The sequence below is a fragment of the Notolabrus celidotus genome, chromosome 9 (assembly GCF_009762535.1).
Source record: "Notolabrus celidotus isolate fNotCel1 chromosome 9, fNotCel1.pri, whole genome shotgun sequence".
In the NCBI taxonomy this organism is placed as follows: Eukaryota; Metazoa; Chordata; class Actinopteri; order Labriformes; family Labridae; genus Notolabrus; species Notolabrus celidotus.
This window is the reverse complement of record NC_048280.1, coordinates 19,349,833-19,372,087: the sequence shown is the minus strand read 5'-3', so window position 1 is coordinate 19,372,087 and position 22,255 is coordinate 19,349,833. Positions and strand designations below refer to the sequence as shown.

The 22,255-nt window shown below is 42.7% G+C and overlaps 1 protein-coding gene across 4 annotated transcripts in view; it reads left to right on the top strand.

Annotated features, from left to right (window-relative positions):
- The window catches only part of smtnb (smoothelin b), a 51,277-nt gene that overhangs the window by 15,790 nt on the left and 13,232 nt on the right, over window positions 1-22,255 (top strand). For 3 of the 4 annotated variants that reach the window (XM_034691524.1, XM_034691523.1, XM_034691522.1), the window contains exons 3-10: window positions 1,523-1,601; window positions 1,689-1,764; window positions 2,373-2,452; window positions 9,736-9,838; window positions 14,203-14,906; window positions 16,094-16,145; window positions 17,833-18,438; window positions 20,513-20,586. In XM_034691524.1, the coding sequence (XP_034547415.1) occupies window positions 1,523-1,601; window positions 1,689-1,764; window positions 2,373-2,452; window positions 9,736-9,838; window positions 14,203-14,906; window positions 16,094-16,145; window positions 17,833-18,438; window positions 20,513-20,586 (1,774 nt within the window). Of the gene's footprint in view, window positions 1-1,522; window positions 1,602-1,688; window positions 1,765-2,372; window positions 2,453-5,075; window positions 5,251-9,735; window positions 9,839-14,202; window positions 14,907-16,093; window positions 16,146-17,832; window positions 18,439-20,512; window positions 20,587-22,255 lie in introns of those variants that run through there. The other variant, XM_034691525.1, reaches the window with a different exon arrangement.

Genomic DNA, 22,255 nt, shown 5'->3' with positions numbered 1-22,255 from the left:
ACTTCTCACAATAAAAACTGTCACTTTTTAAGCTCCTTATGGCATCAGATTACCCGCCTGTCAGCACTGAAGTCATATTTCTCAGATCATATGTTTGTCTTACTTATTGTTGTATTTGGAGCTTTCTCAGTGTTTTTCCAGCTCAGTAATCTTCAGGCTCCTGTCTGTCAACTGAGGAATGTGTATAAAAATCAAAAACAGGCATTAATGACACCTTTCAGCTTTGTCAAAAACCAACTAGAAACAGGACAAACTATCTCTAGAAGTCATGGAAGATCATTTGGATCTTGCAACGTTTCATCAAATTCAACTATTAATTGGATTTTGGTTGATTGATGTCCTTAAATCATTCCTATCATACAGATTTACAACATTTAGAGTTGAAAAGCCTTCATTCAGCAGGTTTTAATACGATCAGAAAACCTGCTTCTGGTAGCCTGACAGAATCAAACCAAGCTCCAAACAATGAAGCAACTTTTGCTGTGTAACCAGAGTAAGAAAATCACACAACACAACTAGAGTGTGAACTGTGAAGTTCCATTCAATCCCACAGACCACAGACCACGATGGACTGAGACTTGTTATTGGTGCTTATTGATCACTGCATGTCTGAACTGATGCACTCAAATATTTAAAATTACTGGATATGAAGCAGACCCTCATCCTGAAGCTGTCTTTCTCTTTCTCTGTCTCTATAAAGACCAGTGTTCGGCTTAATGATTTCCATTCTCTGCAGCTCTCAGTCGACTTGAGTTACAATAACAGAGGAGGCCTCACTTACACTGCTAAAGAAGCCTACCTACTGTAGAAAATATATGCACGTGCCTCAAGACACACACACACACACACACACACACACACACACACACACACACACACATACACATGCACACACACACACACACACACACACACACACACACACACACACACACACACACACACACACTCAGTAACAGTCTGCAGTCTGAAAGTTGCATTATCCTGTGCCTCACAACGGAATGTAAAATATTTCACTCAGACGTGCCACACATCCTTTAATGCCAACGAGTGGAGAAAAGCACAGATAATGACAGAGACGTATGAGTAATTGATACCAACATAAAAGCGAGCAGGGAAATGGAGAAAATGAGAAAATGAGGCCAAAAAGAGGGAGGATGAGAGCAGCTTTTTTCAGACGGTCTGTGTGTCATTGCTGTCCAAACTGTTCCAGCAGAGTTTCGTTTTTCTGTGCTCTATTTGGTTTTGTGTCCTCTGATGAATTGTCCCTCCGCCAATAAAATCTGCGTTCACTCGGACATTGTCTTCTGTTGTCTTTCACACACTCAGGCCTCCGGTTTGAGTCAATAGAGTCCAGCATTTTCTGTTTATTGTTTTAAGATACCACACACCATGATCTCTCACTTGCTTGATGAGCACAAGTTGGTGCTCGCTCAATTAAAACCACTTCACTGTTTTTCTCTCTCTCTCTCTCTCTCTCTCTCTCTCTCTCTCTCTCTCTCTCTCTCTCTCTCTCTTTTAGGTCAGAATCTGGCGATAACTTGGATGTGCTGTCAGGAAAACTGCAGTCGATTCAGGACATTGATGAGCTCACAAAAATGGTAACTATCAAATGGCCAAACACAATGAAATATTATGACACATATGCTTGTACTCAATGCTCTAAAAAGTTGTGTGTTTGCGCACAGCTCCGTGCAGCCAGTGAGTACGAGGAGAGGAAGATGATCCGAGCAGCCATCCGACAGGTTCGAGACGAACAGCAAGGTGAGTCCAGCTTTTAGATCAAATGGAGTCAGTTAGTGAAATGAACTTCTTAAATATGAAACAGCTTTGGTGATAGCAGCAAGACTATTTCCTCCATATTCTACTTTACACACCTCTGCTGCAAAATGTATACAAATGTAAATGATTGATGAAGGTGCTAAAACAACAGATTAAAAACACATGGAGCAAACAACATGTTTGATTTTATTTCAGTACATTTAGTAGCTTTAAAAGACCTAATGTGTACATACATATAATCCCTGTGTGTGCATGCATAGTTAATGTGTTGGGCGGCCTGTGGTCACCATAGTTGCGTTGCAGATCTACCTATGATGCTGGATCAGATAGTGGATTCCTATCATTCCTTAGCGCTGTCTGGTCTGTGTGAGGCCCCTGTCACTCTGAAACATTGTGATACATCCAGGCTGTACAGCTTCCTCACTTGAAGCTCTGTCAGGACGGCTCAGATCTTATCCTCAGTAACTCCAGCCTGCATCCCATCTGTGTTTGATCTTTTATCTCCTGAAGTTTGACATTAGATGGGAAACTGAGTCGCTTTCTTCTTTCTAACTATTGCACTGATGCTACATTTACATGTGTGTTTTTAGGGTCTGTGGAGTGTGGTAAAACTCCTGTTCGTTGCTTGGAGTCTGAGAGTCTGGAGCCCCAGAGCACCATGGGAACTGGGGTGAGTACAGCAGTTCATTGGAGTTGAAGGAGAAATGTAACTTTCTAAAGCGATATTACAGAGGTCGACAATGGCAAAGGAGCTCAAAAGATTTTGATTGGAAAGTAAAAGGCTGCAAAGTCAGACACAATGTAAATTCAGAAACAGGAAAAAATCCACAACAAACTAAAACCTCTCCAATACACCAAATCAAATCATTTGCCTACAAGTTCTGCACATTTAAGCAGAATATGTGAACAGCCATTACTCCTGAAGTAGTTCTTCTGGGCCATCACACTGTTTGCCCTTGTTGGATCCCATTTGGTATAGACCGGACTTGACAAACCAGAACTGTCTTCTTGAACTGACTCAGTCCTGAACCTTGTTCACGTTAGCTTTCATGTCCAAAAAACTGAACCCAGCACAGACTAATTAGCGTCTGCTGAGCTTGTTTGCATGGCAACAGTAACCGCTGAGGTTTCTCTGCTGCCACAAAGAAGAATGCAGCAAACAAGAGGCATTGTGTCTTGAGTCACACACTGTGTCATGAATGTAGCCACACAGCACACACAAAACACATGCTATGTCTGCCACGAAGCAAAGAATGTGTTTTTGTTTTTACGTCCATATTCAGGTTTGGCCGGGAGTGAGAAGAAAGATGAAGTATACTTTGAGCCCGGTGTTTAGTGAAGGCTGTAAATTGTTTCTGACGGGGGACGTCTCCTCATCACTGTCATTCTGCACACAGCTGTCTGGTCAGCTTTTCACACTCTGACACGGAAGACTTAAAGGGCTGCAAAGGACTTTTAATTGAATCGGTCTCACTTGATTAAAAACTTTGATGCTGTTTGAATCATTAGAAATGCATCACTTCAGATGTCTCTCTCAGCTGACCGGCCCTCTAGTGGATGAAAACAGATGTGCTTCAAGGATTGAACCAAACTTTTATCTCTTATCTCAGCCTATCAGATTGGATTATATGGTTGTTTCAGCTAACATGATGTGAAGACATCAGGCCTAACTGTCTGGGAGACTCTGCCAGGGGGGGTAGATGTTATCTTATCTTCTGCGTTTGATCACAGTTTCTGATGAATGCTCTCTTTCTAGTGTTTTAGAACTTTTTCTGTGGAGGAGGAGAAAGTAAATTTTTTACTGGATGCAGTGTCGTGGTTATTGTGGATGCTTAAATCTTTTAACTGATGGAACACCCACAAGTCTGTATCTGCGCTTTGAAGGAAAATACAATCAACTGCTTCATCAGACCTCTGGTGGTTTTGACTTTTCTCTTACCACAGTCATAGAAAGAGGTATGTGTGTGTGTGTGTGTGTGTGTGTGTGTGTGTGTGTGTGTGTGTGTGTGTGTGTGTGTGTGTGTGTGTGTGTGTGTGTGTGTGCTCGTGTGTGTGGTGTGTGTCCATTGTCCTCCTAAAGGAAGCGATGATAACATGTCCGCGTCACAGGATGCTCTGACATTCAAGCCCGCTTTACCTCACTTCCTGTCAGACAGCTGAGTTGTACATTGGCCGAGTTTGGAGCTACAGGATGTGTGATGGATGAGTTTAGTTGAGGGGTTGGAAGTCTTGATGGGAAAGAGGAGGGGATCTAGACAGACAGATGGACACACCGGCAACCCACCAGCTGTGCCACAGCAGTGTTGTCTGTGCTGGGATAGGATTGTGGCCAAAAACAACATCATCCTGCAGCAGCAGCGGGGGGCTCCTTCCACTCACATCACAGCAGCGGATCTCTTTGAGCTGTGTGCAATTGTCTCGTGGCAGATGGAGGTTGGAGATAGGCCTCCACGGCAGCCAAACACACATACACACAGTATTTATATACGAAAGGCAGGTTGAGACAAACACCAGCTGAGATTGAAAATATGGAGGACTTTGGTGTTTAATTCCTGGAGTAATTTAACTGTTTGTTGAAGCAGATTCCAATTCGCAGAAGAAGTTAATACTGGTGGGTTAACATTCAGAGGAAAGTAATGTACATTGGAATGTTTCTCATGCTTATTTAGAGAAATCATACTGTAACAGCTCTAAAAGAAAACTTCATTAAATGTGTCAAAGAAAATGAGAGGGCAACAAGAAAAATGATCTCTGTGTTACTTTAGAGCAGATAAATTGACTAAAACTTCAGTGAGGTTCTGTTATAATAAAACATCTTGTCAAGAGCTGAATATCCATTCTGTAGAGAAGAAAAAGAGGTCAAAACAAAGACAGTGTGTCAGAAGTTAATGTGTCAACCAGGCAACCCTTTAACCTTAAGTGCAAGTGTGTGTGTGTGTGTGTGTGTGTGTGTGTGTGTGTGTGTGTGTGTGTGTGTGTGTGTGTGTGTGTGTGTGTGTGGAGGGGGGGTTAGATCCCTGTGGAGACAGAATGGGAGGGAGGGGAAGTCAAGGGAGTGGCTTGGTTGGTAGTGAGTGTGTGAGTGGTTGTGTGTATGTTGTGAGTGGTGGCGTGCATGTTTGTGTGAGTGTGTGTGACTGTGATGTGGCTGAGGGAGTAGATCAGCAGAGTAGCGGACGTCCTGACTCCAAGAGGGTGACTTCTGAGAGAGAGAGAGAGAGAGAGAGAGAGAGAGAGAGAGAGAGAGAGAGAGAGAGAGAGAGAGAGAGAGAGAGAGAGGAGAGAGAGAGAGAGAGAGAGAGAGAGAGAGAGAGAGAGAGAGAGAGAGAGAGAAACAGTGAAGAGAGAAGGAGAAGGAGAAGGAGGGAGGCAAGAAGGTAAATGTCACTCTGAAGTTTCTGCTGTCATGTGTCACAGCTCCTCTTTGAATTTCTTCGGGACATACCTGCCTCTCTGATTACCTCTAAGGTTTGTGTGCTTTTGCTTCATTTGCTTTTATTTGAGTTGAAAGTTTCACTCTGAGGATGTGGATGACGGATGAGACTTTTGAAAAACGTTAATTTAATTTAAACTAATAACTTCTTTTGGATTCTGAATCAAATTAGAGGCAACACTTGGGTATTTAAAGATGTTAAATACATTTTTGTTTGGTTTAACCGTTTCTTCCTCTCTGTGATACAAGTCTAAGTGTGTCGAGGAGTTCAGGTAGGCTGTTTGGTTGTGAGGTATTGTCTGCTCTCTAAACTCATCACATGCAAGACGACAACTGAAGATGGAGTAACTTAGTTTCTTAAAATAGGCCGTATATGTTTGTAACAAAAGGCTGACTGAGTTGAGAGAGCATGCTGAAGAAAAAAAGAAAGCTTAGATTGGCACGTGATCATGAGCAGTAAGTTAAAAAAAATGGAAATACAGCTCATAGTTTTTGCGGGTTCCCTCACTCCAGACTGTGTGTGTGTGTGTGCATGTGAGTGAGATGATTACTACTTCATCCAGCTCCTGTATTTCAGCGTCTGGAGGTGGGCCGAGTGTGTGGTTCCTCAGGCTGCAGTAATGGAAAAAGAGCCGTCAGGTTTCTCCTCTCGTCCACGTGGAGACTTGATAGACCCTTAAATGATCCGACGTTAGTTTACCAGTGTGTTGATGGGTTAAAACTGAAGCATTAAGAGTGGGAGCGTGTGTCATCTGTGGTGGAGCTGAGCTGTTTGTCTGAGCAGAAGGTGTGTGCTTCAGCATTGTTGTTATTTTTTGTGGAGTTGAGGGTTTTGGTGGAATCCAGATGGCCCACGCCTTGCTGTGGTCACAGCTGAGGACAGTTGTTTTTGTGTTTACCGGGTTGAACTTTCACAATTATAGTCCACACACACACACACACATACATACACGGAGCTCCTGAGGCCAGATGAGTGGGACGGTGTCAGCGTCGGTTCCACTCTGACAGGTCTTGACTGTTTGGGGAAGCCGCTAATGACACGGAGCAGAGTGGCTGGCTGCTGGTCCTGCAGCTCTGCTTCACGTCTCCAGTTCCACTTTATCTTCCCTTTTTTCCCTCCTCCTGCCTCAGTGTCTGTGAGAAATACGTTCCTTGTGGTTTAGTGGGAGCTGTGAAATGACGGCTGTCTGTCTGACTCCTCTACAGAGAGGAGGGGCGGTGAGAAGAGGCTTGTTCTCTCTAATTGTGTTTACAGCTCAAACACAATTATCCCCCCCTGTGACTCTTTGATTGAGAGACTCCACTCAGAAAGATTCAGCCTTTTGTGTGACCTCTTCATTATTACTGTCAATCCTTCATTCTTTTGTGTTGTTGTTGCAGTGGACTGTTTGTGTCCTCTAAGCTCATCAGACTCTGTAATGACTCATTTAATGAGCGTTTCACTAAATTTCTGCTCTGCAGTGTGGCGTCCCAGGGTGCGTGAGCATCAGTTAACAATTTTGTGAAAAGCTGATGAGACTTTTTTTTTAGTGCTTCACTTCCTTTGCTGCTACTTAAGTCCATATGGGGGGAAAGTGGAGGGTTTGAAAAGAATGACATTTTACACGTACTTTTTATCGATGGTGGAGTCTGTCATCTCTCAATCAGAAGGTCGGGGGTTCCATTCTAGGTCTCGCTGTCTCGTGTCCTTCAGCAAGACACCCAATAACCCCATACTGCCCCTCGTGGCTGTACCAGCAGTGTGTGAATGGGTTTGATTAAAGTTATTCTCAGTCGCTTTGGTACATTTCTCGAATCATCCTTGAATTTGCAAAACAGTAAGTGCATTTCTTAAAACAATTCGTACAAATAGCAAAACACCATGGATTACCTGCAGAGGTCAGTATCTTGCTTGAAATCTAGTTCATCTCTCAAAAGTAAATATCTCTGTCAACTTGAAAAGTCTGCTAAAGGACACTCAACTCTGCAACCACTGATTTGATACTTTTAACTTGATATACAGTACTGTTTGTTTGTTTGATTGTTTGTTTGATTGTTTCATTGTTTGTTTGATTGTTTGTGTGTGTGTATGTGTGTGTGTGTGTGTGTGTGTGTGTGTTTGTGTGTGTGTGTGTGTGTGTGTGTGTGTGTGTGTGTGTGTGTGTGTGTGTGTGTTTGTGTGTTTGTGTGTGTGCAAGCGAGCGTTTTTACAATGTGATGTTTTAATTGTGACTTGCCAAGGGACTGCAGATGTAAATTAGCTTTAAGCTAACTCTGGTACAATGCATCAGATGGTGACATTTATGTTAAATATTGTACATGGTCCCATTACAAATAAATTGAACAAATAAATAAATGAACATGTCAGTGCCATCAGAAGGACAAGTCCTTGTTTCATTGTGTACGGATAAGACAGTCAAATTGCTTAGTCATGTTGTCAATATAACAGTGTACACTGGAGGGACGTTCTGATGTAAACTATGGCTGAAGTTTTGATGACAGTTATTGTAAATTGTAAGTTAAACCTTAGTGTATGTTGGAGATTGATTGCAAGAGGCTGGACAAGATTCAAATTTATGCTTTTACATTGTAACGTTGGGATGTGCTCTGGCTATATATATACTTGCCAGTTGATGGTTCATGAGATGCACCTTTGAGCTATGTCAGAAAACTGGTTGATCTAATGCTTCACACATTTTCCTTCATTAGAGAAAGTCAAGATTCACCTGGGAGCAATTTACCAATTCAGGACAGATATAGAAAAAAAAGTCTAATGGAAATGTACAGAAATATGACTGACATATTCTGACAACATGCTCAACCATTTGCATGTGAAGACTTATGCGATGAACTAATGCCTAAATGTTGTGGAGGGTGAGACTATTCAACAGAGACCCATTATAATACATTTTGATCAACATGACAGAAGCACTTGATAATGTAGGAAACAGCAGAGAATTGTACATAATAATTTGCATGTATGTACCAAAGCATTTGCAACCTGTTCAAAGAAATGAGAAACTGCTTTTTTGATGTGCACAAGTGACGCAATGATGTGAAGATTGAACAAGTAGTTTTGAGAATTTCAATTCTTATCTGAGAAATGTATCAAAGCGACTGAGAAAAACTGTAACACTAACAGGCGCTTTACTTGGCAGGTTCAACCACCAGTGTATGACAGTGGAGGATGAAATGTTGTCATCCTCTCATGAAGAATTTATTTTCGTATAAAAATACAGATTGATTTCTCTTTGAATTTGCAAAAAACAAACACTGAAAACGTATTGTATTTCCATTATAAAAAAATCTTGTCCGCCTCGTGCTGCCATCTCATACAATAGCGCCTGATTACGTTTTGTCTTCAGAGATTGGAGCCGCTCGGCCCTGTACTCAGCTCAGGGTGGGGAGGGTCACAGTCAGCAGAGCAGAAAGCCGCCCGTCCTTTCTCACCTCTGCCTCTCACTTTGTTTGGTTTTGTGTTTGGTCACTCTGTCTTCAGTGATCACACACCGCATCGATTAAGAGCCTCTTAGAAACACAAAGCTGGGTAGCTTTTGTGTAGGACAACACTGTTTACACATGGAGAACTGTGTGGTTGGGTGTGTGCTTTTTTTTCTTGCTCTGAATCCTGTGAATGTGTTTTCAGAAGCCCTTTGAAGTAATAGTAGACTGTAAATCTGCTCTAAGTGTTATTTTTTCAGTCTGCAAGGTCATGTCCTGCATATTTTTTCAGGATCCACCCTAACTTTGTCTGACTTTTCATAACCTAGATTCCACTTTTAGAGCACCTTTAAAGCATAATTTAAACATTCTAGAGCATAACTCATACCACCTGAGCAGCTGTTTGCCCTTTAATAGTAAAGTTTGTAAGTCGTCAAAGAGTTGTGGATTTGTGTGGGAGTGATTAAAAGACATAGTGTGCACGTGCTTAGAGGAGGTTTGTTTGAGCAGCTGATACTCCTGTGGAGTAGCTCAAGGTCAGCACCAGAGGGCCAACAGTAGTGCCGGCATCTTCATCTCCCCCTCCTATGTTCTCCCCTCCACACATATGCCAAAACACTTGTTTGAGATCTCCCTCCTGCTGTGACTTTCCCTTATAGGTGCAGGTTGGGGGTTTAGAAGGAGCATTGTTTTTTCAGACTTCAGACAATCTTAAAGAAGTACGAGTGACCAAAGTCAATGTGAAAGACTCTTAGGTGGAGATCTGAGACATTAACATTATGCATGTTATTTTAGGTGCTCAGACGTCTTCTTCTCTCAGATGTTTACATGGAAGATAAAACAGATCTTTACTTTTCCAGCTGACCAAGCATGTTGCTCTTCATGTGTTCGACCTTAATCTCAAACCAAAGATTGTTGTGAACAGCTGACCTCAAACAGACACTCACAGAACTGACTGCTTTGAACAAAAGTTGCCTATTTTCTCTGACAAAGACCTGGAAGCATTATGGCTGAAGAAATAATAGAGCCTGATACACTTGGAGTTTTATTGAAATGCAAAGAGCTGATATGAGTCTTTCTTCTCTTTCTTTCTTTTGCAGGAGACAGAGCGTGAGAGCCACGGTGAGCGCGAGCGTATCAGATCTCAGATCCTGGAGTTACGCGGGCAGCAGACACAACAAAGCAGAGAGCAACAGAGAAAAGGTGAGTAACACTCATTCGCTATCAAACTTCTCCTCAGTTTCGTCATTCCATCTTCCGAGCGCGATTATCTGACTCACTTTCTCTGCACGCTACTGCACTTGTATCATGCATAGCCGTGCCACACCTCTAGAAGTGTTGATACATGAAATCCTTTGTATACTATAAACACTCACCTAAAGGTCAGGTTTCAGTTGGCATCTCCAGCTCAAGCCCAACACTGACCACCTCTGTTGCTGCCTACATTCGCCATGATGCAATTTCCTCCTCACTGCCTGTTAAAACAGTCAGTTGAAGGAGCCTTTCTCCAGAGGTGGCGGTCAGTAGGTCATATTGATGCAGGCTCTTTATTCTTTTTCTTCTAACTTTTATGAACCGTTTGGAGCCACTCAGAAGCAAAGTATTAATGACTTAGTGTGAAGTAATTTCATTAACCCCTCTGTTAGCCTAAGGGTTAATAAAGAAGTATGAATGAAGCCTTCAGGAGGTAATGAATGTGCTTCCTTCACTTGGGTCTTTGAAACGTTGCAGGCACAGAGCTGACCATGAATGGCTTGTAAAATGTCAAAAGTGCATTGTCAAGGAGTCATAAAAATGTAGTTACAAACCAACCAACAGCATGTCAAAGTTAACAGCCAAAGAAAACTTTTAACTTAATAATCGGCCTTAGCTTGTCGGCTGAAGATGAAAGGGTTTTTCATCTTTCAGTTCAGCTTGATCCCATTTGACCTGGTCTCAGCCTGAGGTTGACATGTATAAGAATAAAGTCATTCTGTGTGGCCTGGTGTGCCCTGGACTTGGCTCCCAGTGTCCTCCTCATGGACCTGGGCTTGGCTTTTGGGTTATGGGAAGCAACAGAGGGAAACCCAGCAGCCACACCTCTCTAAAAAAAGCTGATACCAGAACAGAACTGAGGTCTCGTTGACTTGGCCGAGGACACTGCCCACTGTTCTTGATATATCCCTGCCTTACAATTTAAACAAGGGTGAAGCTTGGGTAAACAAAAAAAAAAAGACCACCTTAGAAAAGTAAAGACAGAAGGCGCCTTTAAAAGCGGACACCAATCAACTACAACATTTGTGGTCAGGAAGGATGGTGGAGTCAGGGTGGGCCACTGGTTGTCTCTGCGGCAGAGCGAAAGTGGCAGAAAATAAGAGATTATGACTTCAAGTGGCCGGTTCTGTTTGGTCTTTGAACACAGCGCAAACACATACCTCTACTTCTCAGACAAAAAGCTTATATTTACAAGCTCTACCTCAATGAGCACGTGTCCAGCTGGTCTGCTCTTTAGTCCAAACTGTAAGTGGAAAGGCTGTGATTTAGGAAATGAAATGTTTGCAGAGACTCTCAGTGGAATGTGCTCTGTGCTTTAAGTTCCCCAAAGAGAGAAACTCGCTCAACTTTAAGTTTGACACTAACAGCAATTTCATGCATATACCCTGTTAAGGACTGAACGGAGGAGCATCTGGTGGAGCACCATTGATACCAGGACTTTAGTCCTGCACAAATTTCAGATCATTATCTTTCACACAGGACCTTATTCAGCAGATGTGGCACCATACAAGCCACTCTTAGCTTTGATGATCCTCAAATCTTTGCTTTATCTATTTAGAGCTTGGCTTTATCTACAGAATTTACTCCTTTAAACTTTTTTTTATGAAAGCATAATATATGTTTGTGTTTTTTAGCATAGACTTTGATTGTCACTTTTAAGTCAGCATAAAACAACATTTTTTTTTATAGGAGGTATCATTGTTATTTTCTAGGAAACCTAAAAGGTTGATGACTCATATCATCCTCAGAGGCATACACTAAACTTGCATTCAATGAATATCAAATACAGTATATGTGTCCCTTGGGGCGCTGGTGTGGCTTAGTGGTTGAATCATGAATCAAGGCTAGTCCCCAAAGCAAGTGGCCAAGAGTTTGATTCTAACCCGCAGCCCTTTGCCAGATGTCACTCCCCACCCTCTATTCACCATCCTACCCTCTCTGAATAAAAACACAAAAGCCCCAAAATAAACTTAAAAGAACAGTATGTCCCTCTCAAGAGGCAACCTCGGGTCTAAAAATATGAGTCCAATGCTGAAGTGCTAAAAACTGCAGTTCATCAAGGATCCGCTTGAGGCTGGCTCCGGAAGTACTGAATGTCACATACACACCAATTCAAAAGAGCCGATCTTTACAGCAGATATAAAAATGTTTACAGCGTGGTACAAAAGATGAGTGTGGTCTGGATAGATCATTTCTCGATCGGCACACACTGTGGGGGGGGGGGGAATTTTTTTCTAACGCTACAATTTCGAAGATAGGAACACTGTAGCTGTTGGCTAGGAGGCTCAAAGCCCGCCTCTTTACGTCACAATCGCTCGACAGCAGCAATATGGCCGCCGACTGGCCTCAAACAGCTCTTCAGAAACAGATGGGTGATGTCACGGATACTACGTCCATATTTTATACAGTCTATGGTCCCTCTCTGTAATACTCAAGACCTACGAGCTAGCAAACACTGTGTGGTTCAATATTTTGGTATTCAGGTATATTTTTGCTGCCGATCAGGAGTCAAAACCAGCAACTGATTTGTCATGGACTTCACCCTCTGTAAGTGGGATGCTTACTCTACCAACTGAGCTACATAGGTGCTACAAATGTTTCTGTTTTTAAAAGAAAAAATGTAACTTTGAACCGTCAAGAAGCTCTTCTATAGCCTTTTTATTGCAACTGTGAACTTCTCAAACAGTTACATGTAAGCACCCTGATGGAGGAGACTAACAAGGATCAAGTGTAGGTTTTGTTTACTGAAAGTGTAACGAGCCAAAATACTGGCAGACACTATGTCGTTCTGAAAATACCTTTCTCAACCAGACTTTTACAACATTAGATTATTTCTACACCACAGAAGTTCAAGCATATGCAAGATCTTGAATGAGGCTTTTATGTTCAGATCCACACATTGTTTTGATTACTTTAAAAGTAAAAGTACTCTCCTCTACCTGATACACCGGAGCAGAGGTGTGGTAAACCCTCGTTGAACCCTGATTAAACCCTGAAGAAGAGTGTAGCTGAAGCAGTGACCTGGGGTCATTGCTTCAGTGTTAAATACCTCTACAGTAAAGCCTGGTCAGTCTTTATTTGTGCTCTAAAAATCAACTGGCCGTGGAGTGGCTTCTTTTGTAGCTATTTTAAAGCAAAAGCTCAAGCCTCTCATTGCCCAGCAGCAGTGGGGGATTTTCCCAGAAATAGCTACACAATGGGCATGAGAAGCTTTCCAGTGGTAGAAAGAGAACAATAATGTGAGAGTTTGGAGAAGAAAACGTGAGTTTTGGCTCCCACTTTCAGTGGAGCAGTAATTGGGTGTTGGTTGAGTGCATCATTAGATTCAGACGCTGTCCAGTGGACCATTCATAGTGTCACATGTAAGAAGGGCGGCCATTAATTGTCCTAATTGTGTGTCAAAATCACGTTTTCTATTCAGACAGTATTACATAAGTACGGCTCTGTTTAGTCAACAACATGCAGTTATTTATATACTGATTGTGCATGAATTAGTGGTCATCTATTTTAAGGTTGTGTTACATAATAAAGAGATCAACTGTTTTACTGAAAGCTGTGAATGTCTCAGCTGATCTGGACGGTAGTTGAAAGGGTTTTCTGTGGCCACTGCTCAGACTGGAGTCCCTCTTTCATATGGTTTGTAAATGATAGGCATGCATACTTGGTGAACCCTGTTTGGTTGCAGAGTTGGTGCAAACACAGGTCACACCGATGTGTTTTCATGTCCTGGTGTGTACTGGGTGAAAGTGGGAATCTGATGCCCGATGTGGTTTGTACACAGCCTCTGATAGTCCCTCATGGTAAGAGGGAGAGATGGTCACAGAGGGAGGAAGTGGGCTGCACTGAGTTGTTTGGAGAGCAGTTTCCTGAGGAGAGAAGGAGAACTGAAGGAGCCTGGGCAGAAAGAAGGAGGGGGAAGTACTTAACCTAGTCTCTATTTCACACTCACTTCCTCCTCGGCTTCTTGTACTTGCTTACCACCTACGGTTGAGCTACATGCAGCTCTCTTTGGATGTGGCCACTCCTTCTCTTTTACGCAAATCCATTGACACAATCTCACAAATCTTACTCAGGAACTGGGGCCAGTCTGGAAGAAATGCCTATGTCCCCTCATGTCTCCACCTGCCTCCTCCTGTGATCCTTAGGAATGATTTCTGGCTGGCTTCTCGTGGGGCCCTGGTGCCGCAAAAGTATTTTATTCCTAATATTTAAACTAAGACTTCACCACTTCCTGTTTCCTCTACTCACAAAACTTAATACTAATCAAAGTGTGTTTTTTATTGCTCCTTTTTAATGAGTGTTTTTTGTCACAGGCTCAAACTCGGGTATGGTGCTGGTTCTGGATCACCTGGTGAAGGATGACAGCTCTGGATCTCTGCTGATCCAGTCCCAGAGAGAAGCCATGACCACAGAGCCAGACCTGGTCCTGTCTCATCGACAGAGATCTGACTCCTCAGCATCAGACCGCAGTATGACCTCCAGGCCCAACCTGGACTCTGTGGTGTCAGAGAAGAGTTTGAGCTCAGCCCACAGAGCCCGGCTGGATTCTGAAGCCTCAGACAGGAGCCAGAGTCCCTTCCAGCGCAGTCGACTGGATTCCGGGGCATCGGAGCGAAGCATTGGCTCCCTCTCCCATGTTCGACAGAGACTGGGCTCAGATGTTTCAGATTCTGGTGTCAGATCCCGTAGGGGCTCAGGGACTTCAGATATCTCCAGTCTGTTCACAAGGAAGCGGACGGACTCAGGGACGTCTGAGCACAGCGTGAGCATGTCCTCTGAGGAGAGGGGTCCAGTCGAGGAGGTGGAGGTAATCACGAGTGGTTCAAGTTACAGCACAGATTCAGAAACTGAGAGCAGAGGCAGCGGTTCAGCCAGCGTCAAGTCTCAGTCCAACCAGGATCAGAACCAAATCATTGAGCAGGAGCAGCCTGATGGGGCCGTGTTATCTCGACAGGATCCAGTAAAGGGGCTGCTCAACGGCAGCGCCAAGAAAATCGCTGACTTCCAGAAACAAACGGTAGAGTATTCAGTCTAGCATCAGAGAAATGCCCAATGTCTTTGAATGTAAAATATAAAAACAGGTGATGAGTATTAAATGACCCAGGCTTCATAGTCAGCACATGTCAAAGGAATCCAAAAGACATCTTGTGCTCTGAGGAGTGCTCAGCAGCCTCCTGTGGAACGAACACAGACACAGACACATCTCCTTCAAGAGGTGCAAAGCAGCTTCTCTGTTATTAGAAACATAGATCATTCTAAAAACTTAAAGACTAATCAAGTTGGATGTCTCTATTCACCTTCACAAAACACCCGTTGAGAGGGCATGAAGCAACAGTCTGATCAAGCTGGTTAGCATCAACGATACGCTGTGTTAATAATAACTGCACCACTAGAGTGGGGTGTGGAGCTAAACACCCAGCGGTTTCATGCACCGACAGTCTGTCCTCTCCCTTTTCTCTGTCGATTTCTAACACCATTACTCAATTCTTTAGTGACACTCTGCTCACATTGGCATCCATAAACACTGCATGCTCAGCTCCTGTTAGCTGCTGTTTATCTTTAGTTACTTGGCTACACAAACAAACTATGCACCTGAGTGTCTCTGCTTCATCTCAGCGGCACATCAGCCTCACCTGCTGTCAGAGAGAGTTACACAGTGTTATGGGCCAGAAGTTCTGTCTCTGCTCATCCCAGAGTACAGAGATCTCTCACACACACACACACACACACACACACACACACACACACACACACACACACACACACACACACACACACACACAGCTGCTGTTTCTGCTGCATTGACTGCTTGCTGTTAAGCAACATTTCTCATCTAGGGGACGTGGTCGCTGTGACGCCATCATGTCGCTCTTCTTAATGTGTTTACTCAAGGCCGGGCCCCGGGGTTCTTTTATTGTTCCCTGCAAGATACGCTGATGCTCAGTCTCCTGAGAGTAATGTAAACACTCTGGGGCCCGTCATGGCCCCTCTGCCAGAAAAAGAACAGAGGCTCACTGCTCACTCCAAACACAAATGTTACATAAGGAAAACACCACCAGTTGATCCTCTATATAGCGCTATGTAGATCAGTGTACTGTCACCTCAGACATACGTATGTTCTGACTACAGCCACAGACTTCATCCTTTCAGCTGATCGTCCTGATTCTAACTGTCATGTTGCTTTTGTTCTTTCTCTTTCTTTAGATAACAAATAACAGTGATCTGCCACTCACTCATGACAAAGCAAAGGATTCTGGTAAGAAACTGGTCCGACATTACATGTAACCCAGCCGTAACAATGAAAGTGGATGTACTGTATCTATATTACTGTGTCTACCATTTGCACTACCTACAATACCATATTGGATTTTGAGTGTGGTATTGTGCTGTATTGTGTGAAAGAAATTTATTTCTGTGGGATAAACCCCAAGGGAAGAATAGAATACAATTCCATAAACTAAAGGAGCATTGGTGAAACACACAAAGAAAAATGTATAACAATAATCGTCATAAAAAATAAATGAATAAATAAGTAAAGGAAGTAGAGGAACAGTGAGGGCTTTACTGAAAACATAAACATTTTTTTTTAGATGGGAAAACAAAGAATTTTTTAATAAGGGAAAAGAAGATATAGAACGAATATTTAAAGGTAAGTTATTCCACTCGGATTGTGTCATATGATATGATATGGTATCAGTATAGTATCTAATTATATCTTATAGCATTGTATCGTATTGAATGGTATTGTATCGATCGTATCATCTGGTATGGTATTACATGGAATCACATTGTAGGGGCGCTGGTGGCCTAGCGGTCTAAGTGCCCCAGATACAGAGGCTACAGTCCTCATCACAGGGATCGCCGGTTCGATTCCTGGCCAGTCGACCATTTTCTGCATGTCTTCCCCCACTCCCTACTCCCTACATTTCCTGTCTCTCTTCAGCTGACCTATAAAATATAGGCAAAAAGCCCAAAAATATATAACTTTTAAAAAATGATCATATAGTATCCTTTCATATGTTATCATAACATTTTATATGGTATGTTATGGTGCAGTTCAATATCACTTTATTGAATCAGTCTATATCACATTGTAATGTATTGTCCTAGTTGTGAATCATAAAATCCATAAAGCCGTCTAGAAAATTTGAAATACAAAACATTTCCAGCTTTTCAGATTAGAATATTTTCTAATTATTATATGACAAAAAAAATTCCTGCTGTCTTTTCACAAGCTTAATTATTGCAGTTTTATATCGCTCAAAGCAGTTGTTGATAATGAAAATAATTAGTTGCAGCTTTGATTTGGTTCACTTCCTGGACTGTTTTTTGGATGTGTCATATAAATCAGGGGAACCTAAAAGTGGGTGGTAACATAGTAAACAATGGTTTATGGGCTGTATGACTGCAGTATAAAGAGACCATCACAGACATAAGTGTGACCATGTAGGGCCACTCACAGAAGACATGGCTGGGGAGAGGGCATTTCTTCTCCTTCTACCAGAGTGCTCTTTACTGTGTCCACTCTACTATAAACTGTGGTTTCCCTTCAAAGCAGCACATCTCTTTTTCCTTTGTTAGGATGACCTCAGTGAATATCTCCTCCTCTAATCACTAATGCTTTTTCCATCAGAGGGTCTGTGCCAGATCATGAGCTTTGTACACATTATCTGACAGTATTAGGGATCAGAGAGGGAAAGAATATCCATGAGGGGAAGAAACATGTCCTGAAAAGTCCATAAAATAGGCACTGAGAGATGGTGCAACGGGGGAGGTTAAGTCAAGCAAAATAAAGGGGCTGGAACAAAACCTGTAGAGGGGAGGAAAGGAGGAATGGGATTTGAAGAGGGCTTGTGATGTAGAGGAGAAGATGAAAACAAGGATGTAGTAGATAAGGGCCCTTAAGTGTTTTTAAACTTTCCTCCTGCTTTATGTCTTTACAGTCACTGAGAAAAAAGATGTTATACTGGAACAGTTCAACCGCACCAACTCTGTACGTGATCGAATGCGAAAGTTCACAGAGCCCAGCAACAGCCTGAATGTCCCAGCTTTGAAGAAAACTCCTCTGAGGAATGGGACGACCTTCGGCAGCAGCGGCCACACAAATCTCTCCAAAGCTACAGAGCTGTTTACACACACAGCAGCATCCCTCAGCACATCTGGAGCCGGGCCAGCGAGGCCACATGTGGACTCCACATCTCACACCTCTGCTGCATCTCAGAGTCAGGCCACGCCTCAGCCAAGAGGGGTTGCTAACAAACCTCTGTCTTCAACCAGCCAATGGCAGAACTACATGGGTGGGACAAGGCATTCAGCTGAAAAAGATGTGCACGCCTCCAGCAACTCAAAGGAAGACAGGACCCCAGGGAGAGCAGCTGAACAGCAGGTCATCCAGGGAGAGGCAGACCCCGACATGAAGACTTTCCTCACCATCGAGATCAAGGATGGGCATACCACCACCTCATCTACGTCCTCACCTAGGGGCAACATCATACCCATCACCACCATGACCCCACGCATCAACACCAACACCCTGGGACAGAGGCAAGGTAAGAGCATCAATCAAAGAATAAACCCTCCACAAATCTCAAAGAGCTCTCATTGCATGATACTGTGTTTTAGCCAGGGTTTAGACACTATTTATAGTGTGCTCACTACTTTTTAGGTCAAACTTTGGTTTATTGACCTTTTCCATCTAGACTATTTAGTATGCAAAAATGCCACTGTGTGAATCAAAATGTATCATCTGTGTGCCTTAACTTGCTTTCATTGTCACATAAATCACATTTGAATCTGAGCCGCTGTGGGACGTGACCGGCACCAAGCAATCGGTCACAAGTGGGATAATGAGAAGAGTTTTTGTGAGGCTAAACAAGCAAAGCACAAACGCTGATGAGTGGGGATGGATGCTGGGGCTGAATATGAAACGGCACGGTTGTACTGAAGGGTGTTTGTTATGAAGTGGGCATTGCTGCATTGAAGAGGGAGTGAGGTCAGTACACAACAGTAGAGAGTGTATTGGTCAAAGGAAACAACAAGTGGCTGTCTCAGAACAGACTGAATAGTAAGACTGTTACAGTGTAAGTGAATAAGCCTGCTGCACAGGACAGAGGTTTGTTTGTTATACTCCATTGATAGTGCAATCTCCCTCTATCCAGTTAAACAAGCCTTTACCTCTATCAGTCATGTGTGTGTGCATTTTACATCCATGTCTACTGCGTACTTCTCCTGATAAGAGATCAGCATATAGAAACCAAACCCTGAGTCATGATTCAACTAGAAGTGTTCTGATGTTCTCAACTTGATGTTGCTGGACACCTTTGAGCAACAATTTGTGGTGAATTTTATCCACAAAAAAGTGGATTATTTTATGCTTTAATTGGTGTGTCAACAGTAGGAAAATTACAGGAAATAAGTAATTGAAAATGACTTGAAACAGAGAAACCCAAGCTGCAGTTTGCACTAAGTTCCTTAACTTCTAGATCAACGCTGTATTACATTTTAATGGAGCGTTCGAAGACATTTGTCCTCGCTTCAAAGTATTGGAAGTTGCGCCTTAAGGAGAAGAAAATACTCAACAAAAAAATGGTTCCCCCTGGAAAGAGTGTGAAAATGCATTGCTTTTATTTAGCTATAACTTTCAAATATTTTAAAATGACATATTATGACAAATAATCTGCTCAACATATATCATTTTTGAGTTGTTTGAGAGCCACGGTAAGTGTTCAAAGAGGAAAACAAATGTGTAAGTGTGTTTGATGTCAAGTGATTAATTGGTTCTTGAAGCAGAGCTGCATTCTCTTAAAAACACAATGTTCCTGTAGCTTAATCTACACACTGTGCACACAACCAACTCACTATACAAACAGTTCCCGGCAGGGATTCATTAATTGTGTGGGTGAAAAAAAGACATGAATTGCATGAAACTCAGTCAGCTTCCATAGCAAAGCCGCTTCAACTGCTGTTGCAGTCTGTCAAAACAAGATGTGTTGAGTTTCAGCTCTTCTCAGCAGCCGGGACCTCCAACCCAAACAGTTTATTTAAAGCTGAAGATGGACTTTCACGATTGCAGCTTTGTACAACCGACTCACAAGGACATGTTCTGGCAGCCCTGCATGGCTCCTTCACGAGAGTCTCACAGTTTCACTTTAATTTAATGGTTTTGTGTTTCTTTTTGGGAACCTGCCTGTCTCTTGCCAACTTAACGCAGCCTTGGCTTTGTCTCCGATTACTTACTAAAAGCACCTAAAAGCACCAAGAGTACATGGAAGACCAGGAGTCTTCCGTGTACTCAGTGCTGCACTGGTGTACATCAATCTTTTTATGGCCTTTGGGGGGTTTGTATGTACATACTCTTGCAGGAGAAGAGTGCTGTTTAAGTTAAAGGTGTCATAAAGTACATCTCTCTACTCTCTCATTAGACCCTGGTTCATGTTGTTTATGAAACTGTGGCAGCTTATGTAACTGACAAACGGTTACCACCAACACAGGGCAAGACTGTTCACATGCGTTTGATGCACGGTTTGTTCATAGTCAACTCAAAGCTGTGAACTGCATCAACGTGAATTTATTCTATATACTGTTAATCAATGTTAGTTCCTGTCTGCTCTGTGTCTGTTTCAGAGTTGACCCTTGGCCTCAGAGCGACACCTTTCAAGATCTCCTCATCCAGCCTGTCCTCTGGATCCTCCATCAAGGTACAGTCTACCTTAACATATGTTCTACAAATGATCTTAATCTCCACAGAACCTTGATAAACCCCATCATTACCCCACAAATATTTATTTTGCCCTCATCTACCATCTAACTCCCTCCATATTCAATTCAGTGCAATTCAGGTGTTTTTCCTGCATCTCCTGTAGTAACAATCACATATAAAGGCCTGAGAGGGGGAGTGAGCCAGGGCATTAAAAGACAGACAGAGTGTGAGAAAAGTCCGGGGAGGAGGGAAGCACAGTGTTTATCAAACACAGAGCGGGTAGCCAGTCACATCTGTCCTTGTAGGGTATGTGAAGGAGAGAGAGAGGGATAGGGAGGTTGCTCTGGGCATTCCTCCTTTTCTCTTGGCAGGCCATGCCCACTGAGATTTATCCGGGAAAAGTTTCCTTAATCACACCTGTCTGTCTTCATGCACGTAATTACTGTCCAGCCAAATGACAAGACATGTTGCAACAAGTCATTACTGACAGTGGCAAAGATGCAACTCGAGTACAAACAAATCCCCCTCTAGTAATAGTATCACTCTTGTGTTCTGGTAATTACTGCAAAACTTGCATCTGCCTTATTCCTTTATCTCCTTGTGCTCCATGAAAGGAAGTGTCCTCATAAATGGAGAGTGGGGAGGTTTTGAGAGCAAGGAGAGAAGTGTCCTCCTGTTTATTCCTCAAAAGTTGTGTATTACGACTCCTTGTGTGGAGCTCAGGGGTAATCCATGTAATGGGATCACAGAGCTGGTTAATTAATGCTGGGAGGAGGACCTCTCTGCATGGCTGCCAGGTGGCTTTAAAGTGTTTGGGTGAGACGTCTCTATCAGTTAGACTGAGAAAAGGATTCTGTAGGAGCAGGACAAAGACTCTGCCAGAGATTAGGTTTACATTTTCTTACATGTGTGACCTTACACCCTTTACATAACAGCAAACAGGTAACATCCTTGTGAGTGCTTACATGTGTTTAATTAGGGCCAAACATGACATATTTTTAATAATGCTGCAAAATGATGCAGTTGCACTACAAAATAAGCTATTATGATATTCTTTGTCATTGCAAATTTGACTTCTCAGTGTTTCCTGCAGCAACAACAGAGCACAGTTATAATTGCCTGCTTCATGTGTCACTCACCAGTTATTAGTTGAGCCTTTAATTGTCACTGCCCTAAAACTCTGTTGTTATTCTTAACATGCTTGGAATCAGTGTTAAGCCACATGCATTAACTCTGTCTGCATCTTCATCGTATAGGCTCAGCAGCATGAATGCCTTCTCTGATAAACCACACGGCTGTGTCAATAGCTACGCTTTTCTCTGTTTTATCACTCAAACAAGGCCATGTTTCACCTTCCTCTGCCAGATTTTATCATGTTTGACTAAACAAACACTTAGTCTGAGTGTTTTTACTAATGAGATTGTAAAAAAAACTAGCACTCTTGGTTAGCATCAGCCAGGCAGAGGCAGCTTGGTTTTCTTCAGGCTCATCCAGAGACCACCTGTTCTGATTTTCCATGGTTAAGTCAAAGTTCAAGGTTGTGTGAGAGTAAGGATTCCTAGCAAAGTAGCTTATAGATGTTCCCTTTGCTCAGAAGAGTATATGTGCATCAGTGCAAGGAGAGTCTGGAGATATAGAGGGAATATACTATGTCACATGAGTTTTAA